The sequence below is a fragment of the Oncorhynchus clarkii genome, chromosome 22 (genome assembly GCF_045791955.1).
Source record: "Oncorhynchus clarkii lewisi isolate Uvic-CL-2024 chromosome 22, UVic_Ocla_1.0, whole genome shotgun sequence".
NCBI classification, from domain to species: Eukaryota; Metazoa; Chordata; class Actinopteri; order Salmoniformes; family Salmonidae; genus Oncorhynchus; species Oncorhynchus clarkii.
The window spans coordinates 44,532,685-44,543,828 of record NC_092168.1 but is presented as its reverse complement, the minus strand read 5'-3'; the positions used below and the strand labels follow the sequence as shown (position 1 = coordinate 44,543,828).

Below are 11,144 nucleotides of genomic sequence, written 5' to 3'. Positions count from 1 at the left end.
TTGATATCAGTTGATATGACTTGAGTTGTCTCTTATTACTAAACTTCCTGGTATGGGTTTTGAATATATGAATACCTTAATTATCTGCCAATCAGCTACCCCTGTGTCTTCCCCTCAGAAATACACTTGTTGTGAGAAGAAACATATTGGAGAGAAAGAGGTAGGTTAAGTCTCAGTGACTGATGAAAAAAGTTTAAATATATATATATATTTGTCTAGGATTTATGACACGTCATTACAATGGACTTGTATGTGTTGTAAAACATGACAAAGCTTTTGGTTGACAGACAAGTCTGAGAGCGCTCGCTATACATCACTTCAGCAGTCTGAGTTAATTCACCTCAGAGAGAGTGCTCTCGATAGGCCTACTGCAGGGGACTTAGCAATTTGGTGGCCCGTTTAAAACAAAGACTGTTGAGGGGCCCCACTAACCCCAACTTGGTAATTGAAGAAAAATATGATTGTGGGGGAGGTAGAGGTGGTTTATAAGGTAAAGGACAAGGGTGAGGTAAAGGTAGAGGAGTGAAATGATAGGCTGTATTTGTTATATTCTTCCAGAATAGAATTCTTGACAAGTATATTTTTATATGAATAAGAGAGAGAGAGCAATATCAAAAGAAGTCGTGGGGCGGAGGTGGAGGTGGTTGAGGCTGAGGAGTTCATTGAAAACTACATGCATGACTTTGATGGGTTGGTCATAATGTCTGCAAAAGTTGTGAACGACACAAGGCCAGAGGAAAGTCAACACGGCAGCCACATGACACCAGGGCAAACAGCTGTAAACTCTCAATGTAACATGTCATACCAATTATGTTTTATTGTTCCATTTAGGGCCTCATGATTGAAGGAGGTGGGGGCCATAAAGGAAGTCTTCTGTGCTGTTTCCACGTCCTGCAGATAAAATAAGATTAGGATTACATTTATGTGTTTGACCTATACTCCCATCAATATGGTTTAGAACCAAACAGTCAACTAACTAGCTTCTCTAATCCCATCAATATGGTTTAGAACCCAACAGTCAACTAGCTTCTCTAATCCCATCAATATGGTTTAGAACCAAACAGTCAACTAGCTTCTCTAATCCCATCAATATGGTTTAGAACCAAACAGTCAACTAGCTTCTCTAATCCCATCAATATGGTTTAGAACCAAACAGTCAACTAGCTTCTCTAATCCCATCAATATGGTTTAGAACCAAACAGTCAACTAGCTTCTCTAATCCCATCAATATGGTTTAGAACCAAACAGTCAACTAGCTTCTCTAATCCCATCAATATGGTTTAGAACCAAACAGTCAACTAGCTTCTCTAATCCCATCAATATGGTTTAGAACCAAACAGTCAACTAGCTTCTCTAATCCCATCAATATGGTTTAGAACCAAACAGTCAACTAGCTTCTCTAATCCCATCAATATGGTTTAGAACCAAACATTCCATATCTTGGGCGGTTGTACAATTATTGGACAATAAACAAACAAAGTTGATTAGGAAATCCCAAGGTAGAAGTGAAGAGGAATGAGTGAATTTTATTGAAAAGAAAAAGCATTAGAGAACATTTCTGTTTACAGCAGAAAAGTGACTTTCTGTTAAATAAAAATTAAAAACCCATTGCTTCCCAAATATAAAACGATTTCTTTAAATATTTGAATAAACACTCAAAATGGTAGGTCTGTGAATAAACACTAGAATTGCTTTGAAAAGAAGCATGAACATAATCTTTACAATGTATTATTGAACCCAACACAGCAAGACACTGTACCTTGCAAAATACAAATATTGCACTCCTTTTGTATATACATGAATAAACAGCTTGGAATATACTTATACGCAATGGCTTCAAATATAAAATAAAAAAAATCCCATTCTAAGACATTTAAATGATTAAGGTTGAATGCTAACTTTTTCATAGGAGGCTATTTTTCCAATAAATTGCAGCTTTGTAGAAATATAACACGTCTTCGTGTACATGTACAGAGAGATGAATGCCAATGTATGCAGCATATGTTTAAGCAATAAGGCACCTCAGGGGACTAGTTTATGGCCAATATTCCCTCGGCTAAGGGCTGATCTAATGTACGACGCAACACTGAGTGCCTGGATACAGCCATTAGCCGTGCTATATTGGCCATATACCACGAACCCCTGAGGTGCCTTATTGATATTATAAACTGGTTACTAACGTATATATATATATATTTTTAAATAGCCGTGGTAAATGGTCTGATATACCACAGCTTTCAGCCAATCAGCATTCAGGGCTCAAACCACCTGGTTTATAATGTTCGTCAAGACATCAATACAAAGAAAATCACTTGAAGAGTTCAGAGCAGAAGACAAATGATCGAAACAAACAGAGATCAAAATGAGACGACAGAAAGCTGATGAGGGCTAGTGACATCACATGCACATTTCTGTCGCTTTAAGGATCCCCATGGGGACGTCTCCACAGGAAACACTACCAGTGATGTCATATACAGTAGCAAGAAAAAGTAGGTGAACCCTTTTGAATTACCTGGATTTCTGCATAAATTTTACATCAAATTTGATCTGATTTTCATCTAAGTCACAACAATAGACACAGTGTGCTTAAACGAATAACACACACATTTTTGTGTTTTTCTTGTCTATATTGAATACATCATTTAAACATTCACAGTGTAAGTTGGGAAAAGTATGTGAACCCCCCTAGGCTAATGACTTCTCCAAAAGCTAATTGAAGTCAGGACTCAGCTAACCTGGAGTCCAATCAATGAGACTAGATTGGAGATGTTGATTAGAGCTGCCTTGCCCAATAAAAACACTCACAAAATTGGAGTTTTCTATTCACAATAAGCATTGCCTGATGTGTCCCATGCCTCAAACAAAAGAGATCACAGAAGACATAAGATTAAGATTTGTCAACTTGCATAAAGCTGGAAAGGGTTACAAAAGCATCTCTAAAAGCCTTGATGTTCATCAGTCCACGGTAAGACAAATTGTCTATAAATGGAGAAAGTTCGGCACTGTTGCTACTCTCCCTAGGAGTGGCCGTCATACAAAGATGACGGCAAGAGCACAGAGCAGCATGCTCAATGAGGTTAAGAAGAATCCTAGAGTGTCAGCGAAAGACTTACAGAAATCTCTGGAAGATGCTAACATCTCTGTTGACGAGTCTACAATACATAAAACACTAAACAAGAATGGTGTTCATGGGAGGACACCATGGAAGAAGCCACTGCTGTCCAAAAAAAACATTGCTGCACATCTGAAGTTTGCAAAAGAGCACCTGGATGTTCCACAGCACTACTGGAAAAATATTCTGTGGACAGATGAAACTACAGTTGAGTTGTTTGGAAGGAACACAACACTATGTGTGGAGAAAAAAAGGCACAGCACACCAACATCAAAACCTCATCCCAACTGTAAACTATGGTGGAGGGAGCATCATGATTTGGGGCTGCTTTGTTGCCTCATGGCCTGGACAGCCTGCTATCATCGAAGGAAAAATGAATTCCCAACTTTATCAAGACATTTTGCAATAGAATGTAAGGCTAGCTGTCTGCCAATTGAAGCTCAACAGAAGTAAGGTGATGCAACAGGACATCAACCCAATAGACAGAAGTAAATCATCAACAGAATGGGTTGAACAGAAGAAAATATGCCTTCTGGAGTGGCCCAGTCAGTCCTGATGCTGTGGCATGACCTCAAGAGAGCGGTTCACACCAGACATCCCAAGAATATTGTGGAACTGAAACAGTTTTATAAAGAGGAATGGTCCAAAATTCCTCCTGACCGCTGTACAGGTCTGATCCACAACTACCTGTCTGATCCACAAATACCTGCCGGTCTGATCCACAACTACCTGTTTGAGGTTATTGCTGCCAAAGGAGGGTTAACCTCTAAATCAAATAAAATCAAATGTATTTGTCACATACACATGGTTAGCAGATGTTAATGCGAGTATAGCGAAATGCTTGTGCTTCTAGTTCCAACAATGCAGTAATAACCAACGAGTAATCTAACTAACAATTCCAAAACTACTACCGTATACACACAAGTGTAAAGGGATAAAGAATATGTACATAAAGATATATGAATGAGTGATGGTACAGAGCGGCATAGGTTATTAAATCCAAGGGTTCACATACTTTCTCCAACCTGCACTGTGAATGTTTACACGGTGTGTTCAATAAAGACATGACACATTATAATTGTTTGTGTGTTATTAGTTTAAGCAGACTGTGTTTGTCTATTGTTGTGACTTAGATGAAGATCAGATAAAATTGTATGACCAATTTATGCAGGAATCCAGGTAATTCTAAAGGGTTCACATACTTTTTCTTCCCACTGTATACATCATGGAACCCCAACACTCCACAGACAGGAACCCCAGTCAGGATGGAGGCTACACCAGTCCCCCCCCCCCCTCCCCTTCTCTCTGTTCATGTGGCACTCTTTTAGTTCATCCATCCTCATGGATGAATGCCCCTGGTCCCATCCTCCACAGAGTGACTGTACTCTATACAACTGTGTAACACGGTCCTTTGTCCTGGCCCATTGGACAAGCCAGAGAAGGTGTGAGAGAAAATTAACAGAACATCAATATTGTCTCAGTTTAGCCAAAAGCAAACTTGATGATAAGGAGAACAGAAAAGCAGGAAATGGCCACTCATGGCAGCGCTGGCACAGAGCGTTGAGGTCAGGAGTCAGCCAATCCGGTGGGTCTCACACCACAGAGGAGGAGTTGGGCAGGCCCACGATGGTGGCACCGCTGGGGGTACCACTGGGGGTACCACTGATGACGTTGAAGATGTGCAGTGAGTCTGGAAGAACGTTCTTCATGCCATCCTCCACTGGAATGATCTGGAAGGGAGCGACGGAGGTTGTTCAAGATTATGTTAAAGGAACAAATGATTCGTTCAGACAACTTAGTAAGAATGAATCACACGTAATAAAGTCCATGCCAAAGATGTTTTACCATCCAATCTGCTCATGTCAGCACAAAGGAGAAACAGAGGGAAAAGGGGGTTATCAAATATCACAATAGCATGAAATATTATAGAATTACTATGAAATCCCAATGCCCTACTAATTATAACTATTACTTTGATAATAATACTCCAATTAAACTGTTTTACCAGTATTGCAATCAAAACAAACACAACAGATTCTTTCAAAATGTACAAATAATCAAAAACGGCTGATGAACAAACCCATAATGGATCCCAATGTTTGTTACGTTAGTAGAGAACTCATGCTTACTGGCTCGTGCATGATGGCGGACAGCTCTCTGGCCAGGTCTCTGTAGTTGGCCTTCATCTCGTCATGGTACTCCTGCTGGTCCTCTTTAATCAGCCGCTCGTTGATGCCCAGGCCATGGCCACACGCCTCCACAAACTGCCTGCTCCACAAAAGGCCAGTGTCATACATAATCAGCCAGCCGAGCCACGGCCTGTTCACCCCGCTACCATCCAGAAGGCGAGGTCGGTACAGGTGCATCAAAGTTGGGACCGAGAGACTGAAAAACAGCTTCTATCTCAAGGCCATCAGACTGTTAAATAGTCACCATTAGCTGGCCCCTGTCCAGTACCCTGCCCTGAACTTTAGTCACGGTCACAAGACGGCAACTACCAGGTTACTCTACCTTGCACCTTAGAGCCTGCTTCCCTATGTACTGTAAATAGTCATGGAACACTGGTCACTTTAAACATGGATCACTGGCCCCTTTAATAATGTTTACATTCTGTTTTACCCACTTCATATGTATATTCCTGTCAAGTCCTATCCTATTTTACAATGTGTACTTTAACAACTCACCTGAAGACCTCTTTAAGTTGTTTGACCTTGTTGTCAGGGTACTTCTTGGTGCTGGCATCATCAAGGAAAGCTCGGGCATATGCGAGGGGACCAGCATTTACCTATAGATTAAAGGAAAATGTATTTTAGATTCTCAAATTGAGGGATTTCTTTTCCATACAGAACAAGTTGAGGGATATATTTACCATACAGAACAAGTTGAGGGATATATTTACCATACAGAACATCTATTGAATAAAATAGTTGAATTGGTAAAAAAGTGTCTGTGGTTTGTGAGGATAAGAGGATGTGGTTTGTGAGGATAGAGGATGTGGTTTGTTAGGACAGAGGATGTGGTTTGTGAGGATAGAGGATGTGGTTTGTGAGGACAGAGGATGTGGTTTGTGAGGACAGAGGATGTGGTTTGTGAGGATAGAGGATGTGGTTTGTGAGGACAGAGGATGTGGTTTGTGAGGATAGAGGATGTGGTTTGTGAGGACAGAGGATGTGGTTTGTGAGGACAGAGGATGTGGTTTGTGAGGACAGAGGATGTGGTTTGTGAGGACAGAGGATGTGGTTTGTGAGGATAGAGGATGTGGTTTGTGAGGACAGAGGATGTGGTTTGTGAGGACAGAGGATGTGGTTTGTGAGGACAGAGGATGTGGTTTGTGAGGACAGAGGATGTGGTTTGTGAGGATAGAGGATGTGGTTTGTGAGGACAGAGGATGTGGTTTGTGAGGACAGAGGATGTGGTTTGTGAGGATAGAGGATGTGGTTTGTGAGGACAGAGGATGTGGTTTGTGAGGACAGAGGATGTGGTTTGTGAGGACAGAGGATGTGGTTTGTGAGGACAGAGGATGTGGTTTGTGAGGATAGAGGATGTGGTTTGTGAGGACAGAGGATGTGGTTTGTGAGGACAGAGGATGTGGTTTGTGAGGACAGAGGATGCGGTTTGTGAGGATAGAGGATGTGGTTTGTTAGGACAGAGGATATGGTTTGTGAGGACAGAGGATGTGGTTTGTGAGGATAGAGGATGTGGTTTGTTAGGACAGAGGATGTGGTTTGTGAGGATAGAGGATGTGGTTTGTGAGGATAGAGGATGTGGTTTGTGAGGACAGAGGATGTGGTTTGTGAGGATAGAGGATGTGGTTTGTAAGGACAGAGGATGTGGTTTGTGAGGATAGAGGATGTGGTTTGTGAGGACAGAGGATGTGGTTTGTGAGGACAGAGGATGTGGTTTGTGAGGACAGAGGATGTGGTTTGTGAGGACAGAGGATGTGGTTTGTGAGGACAGAGGATGTGGTTTGTGAGGGCAGAGGATGTGGTTTGTGAGGGCAGAGGATGTGATTTGTGAGGATAGAGGATGTGGTTTGTTAGGACAGAGGATGTGGTTTGTAAGGACAGAGGATGTGGTTTGTAAGGATAGAGGATGTGGTTCGTAAGGACGGAGGATGTGGTTTGTGAGGACAGAGGATGTGGTTTGTAAGGACAGACAATGTGGTTTGTGAGGATAGAGGATGTGGTTTGTGAGGACAGAGGATGTGGTTTGTAAGGACGGAGGATGTGGTTTGTGAGGACAGAGGATGTGGTTTGTTAGGACAGAGGATGTGGTTTGTAAGGACGGAGGATGTGGTTTGTGAGGATAGAGGATGTGGTTTGTAAGGACGGAGGATGTGGTTCGTGAGGACAGAGGATGTGGTTTGTAAGGACGGACGATGTGGTTTGTGAGGATAGAGGATGTGGTTTGTGAGGACAGAGGATGTGGTTTGTGAGGATAGAGGATGTGGTTTGTAAGGACAGAGGATGTGGTTTGTGAGGATAGAGGATGTGGTTTTTGAGGACAGAGGATGTGGTTTGTGAGGACAGAGGATGTGGTTTGTGAGGACAGAGGATGTGGTTTGTGAGGACAGTGGATGCGGTTTGTGAGGACAGAGGATGTGGTTTGTGAGGACAGAGGATGTGGTTTGTGAGGATAGAGGATGTGGTTTGTTAGGACAGAGGATGTGGTTTGTAAGGACGGAGGATGTGGTTTGTGAGGACAGAGGATGTGGTTTGTGAGGACGGACGATGTGGTTTGTGAGGATAGAGGCGTGGTTTGTAAGGACGGAGGATGTGGTTTGTAAGGACGGAGGATGTGGTTTGTGAGGATAGAGGATGTGGTTTGTAAGGACGGAGGCCTGCACCTGGACACTAATGCTGCCCTGTAATTTCAGCTGCAGGCGGATCATGTCCACCTCGTTGGTGGCAACTAGCTGTCTCAGCTCGGTCAACCTCTTGCTCATCTCGTCTATAGCCACTTCTATGGGGTTCAGGTCTGTGTGGTGCTGGTACATCACCGCAATACGCTTCTTCACATAGGGGAAACAGTGGGTTGCTATGAGAGAGAGAGATTGAGAGAGAGAGAGAGAGAATGAGAGAGAGAGAGACAGAGAGAAAGAGAGAGAGAATGGGAGAGAAAGAGAGAATGAGAGAGAGAGACAGAGAGAGAGAAAGAGAGAGAGAGAGAATGAATACATTAACGTGGTTTTGCTTACATCACCCTATTTGACCCACAAGAACTCCTTACCCACACGTGCATTTCTTAGGTGTTCAGACAGATGTGTGTTCCAAGCAGCTTTATAGTGTGAAACTCATTCACTCAATAAATACCTTTGAGGTAAGGCAGCCCTATCAGTTAATGAAGATAAAGGTTGCACTATGGGATATTTCACACTGTAAAACAAAATAAAACACAACCAATTAGGATGAAGAAGGATTCTAAACAAAGAGCTGACATACAGGGCGGCAGGGTGGTTAGAGCATCGGACTAGTAACCGAAAGGTTGCAAGTTCAAACCCCCGAGCTGACAAGGTACAAATCTGTCGTTCTGCCCCTGAACAGGCAGTTAACCCACTGTTCCTAGATCGTCATTGAAAATAAGAATTTGTTCTTAACTGACTTGCCTAGTTAAATAAAGGTTAAAAAAAATATATATAAAAAAATACTCTGAACCTAATTCAATATTTCCATAATTACACAGGACCCTTCCTAATATGACAGCGAGAAAGATACAGGAATGCCGGCACTAGCAAAGGTATTCTATGGGAATGAGGTAAATACTGTAGATGCTATGACATGTTTAACATCAGTATTCCCATGTGAGTGGATTTGTGTGGACTGATGGGTTTTGATAGGGTTGTCTGCTCAGAGGCTGGTTCCCATGGACTACACATACACTGTCTGTAGAGTGTCTGAAGTCCCTCCCCCTTTTCCCAGCTACTTGTAGGGAGTGTTCTTAGCAGTATGCGCGGATCATGTTAGTTTGAGTGATAAGGAACCTGTCCGATATTTGTGTCTCGTTGTTTTCAGTGAGATGAGTCATCTAGAGGTGTGTCCCAATCTGTGTCTCTAAAGGGAAATCATATCTTAAATTCACACAGATTTTTGTCAGAACTTCTCTACATTCATGAACAGCACAGCAGAAGGAGAGGTCTAGCTACAGTATGGGTCTCTACTGTGAACACATTGACCCTATGATTCACATGAAGTACTGTAGAACCTACTGGTCAGGATGGTCCTGCGTTTATACTGCTCCTCCACCCCACCCTGCTTCTTCCCCGACACAGTGAAGGGCATCTCGAAGTCAAAGCGCCGGATGTTGTGGCTCTTCTCAAAGTCTGTCTTCCGGTCCATCAGCTCCTTCTCTTCCAGGAACGGGGTTACGTGGGTCACCTGGATGTAGGCGTACTTAGAGTCCAGATCTTTAGTGTTGATCTGGATGGGACGCATAACATCAAGGACCAATCAGAACCATGGAAACCCAAAATAAATGGTAAAATACTAAGAGTAAAGTTCGACTCTTACCCTCCCAGAGTCCTGAATCATCTTGACATTCTCCGGGCCGAACTTGTCAGAGTAGAGCTTGAGTAGCCTCTGAGATATCTCTGACAGTGGGGTGAATTTGGGTTCTTTGTAGATGTACTCCTTACCATCTTCATCCTCAAAGAATCCCTAGGAGGAAGACAACATTACACACTATAGTTATAGTACATACAGAACTGGAGAGGGTTAGGGTTAGAGAATAGGGTTAGGGGTTAGGGTTAGAGAATAGGGTTAGGGGTTAGGGGTAGAGAATAGGGTTAGGGGTTAGGGTTAGAGAATAGGGTTAGGGGTTAGGGGTAGAGAATAGGGTTAGGGGTTAGGGTTAGAGAATAGGGTTAGGGGTTAGGGGTAGAGAATAGGGTTAGGGGTTAGGGGTAGAGAATAGGGTTAGGGGTTAGGGGTAGAGAATAGGGTTAGGGGTTAGGGGTTAGGGGTAGAGAATAGGGTTAGGGGTTAGGTGTAGAGAATAGGGTTAGGGTTAGAGAATAGGGTTAGGGGTTAGGGTTAGAGAATAGGGTTAGGGGTAGAGAATAGGGTTAGGGGTTAGGGGTAGAGAATAGGGTTAGGGGTTAGGGGTAGAGAATAGGGTTAGGGGTTAGGGGTAGAGAATAGGGTTAGGGGTTAGGGGTAGAGAATAGGGTTAGGGGTTAGGGGTTAGGGTTAGAGAATAGGGTTAGGGGTTAGGGTTAGAGAATAGGGTTAGGGGTAGATAATAGGGTTAGGGGTAGAGAATAGGGTTAGGGATTAGGGGTAGAGAATAGGGTTAGGGGTTAGGGTTAGGATTAGGGGTTAGGGGTTAGGGGTAGAGAATAGGGTTAGGGGTTAGGGGTTAGGGGTAGAGAATAGGGTTAGGGGTTAGGTGTAGAGAATAGGGTTAGGGGTTAGGGTTAGAGAATAGGGTTAGGGGTAGAGAATAGGGTTAGGGGTTAGGGGTAGAGAATAGGGTTAGGGGTTAGGGGTAGAGAATAGGGTTAGGGTTAGGGGTAGAGAATAGGGTTAGGGGTTAGGGTTAGAGAATAGGGTTAGGGGTTAGGGGTTAGAGAATAGGGTTAGGGGTTAGAGAATAGGGTTAGGGTTTAGGGTTTAGGGTTAGGGGTTAGGCGTAGAGAATAGGGTTAGGGGTTAGGGGTAGAGAATAGGGTTAGGGGTTAGGGGTAGAGAATAGGGTTAGGGGTTAGGGTTAGAGTTAGGGGTAGAGAATAGGGTTAGGGGTTAGGGTTAGAGAATAGGGTTAGGGGTTAGGGTTAGAGAATAGGGTTAGGGTTAGGTGTAGAGAATAGGGTTAGGGGTTAGGGTTAGAGAATAGGGTTAGGGTTAGGGGTAGAGGGTTAGGGTTGGGGTTAGGGGTTGGGGTTGGGGGTTGGGGTTAGAGAATAGGAAAACAACATGAAAACACAAATGTGAAGGTATTCAGGTAACAAAGACATCAAAAGTAGTATGAACACCTAAAACAATGAGCACAACAACACAAGTGAAGAGCTAAGGCACTATAATCCTGAACCCAAGAG

At 43.1% G+C, this 11,144-nt stretch overlaps 1 protein-coding gene across 13 annotated transcripts in view; it reads right to left on the bottom strand.

Annotated features, from left to right (window-relative positions):
• Positions 1 to 4,473: 4,473 nt before the first annotated feature.
• LOC139380955 (dedicator of cytokinesis protein 9-like) overlaps positions 4,474 to 11,144 on the bottom strand; it is a 167,222-nt gene continuing 160,551 nt past the window's right edge. For all 13 annotated transcript variants that reach the window (XM_071124148.1, XM_071124151.1, XM_071124156.1 and 10 more), the window contains 6 exons: positions 9,619 to 9,765; positions 9,318 to 9,528; positions 7,959 to 8,149; positions 5,797 to 5,897; positions 5,242 to 5,380; positions 4,474 to 4,842 (listed from right to left, as the gene is read on the bottom strand). In XM_071124148.1, the coding sequence (XP_070980249.1) occupies positions 4,705 to 4,842; positions 5,242 to 5,380; positions 5,797 to 5,897; positions 7,959 to 8,149; positions 9,318 to 9,528; positions 9,619 to 9,765 (927 nt within the window). In that variant the 3' untranslated portion in view covers positions 4,474 to 4,704. The remainder of the gene's footprint in view (positions 4,843 to 5,241; positions 5,381 to 5,796; positions 5,898 to 7,958; positions 8,150 to 9,317; positions 9,529 to 9,618; positions 9,766 to 11,144) is intronic.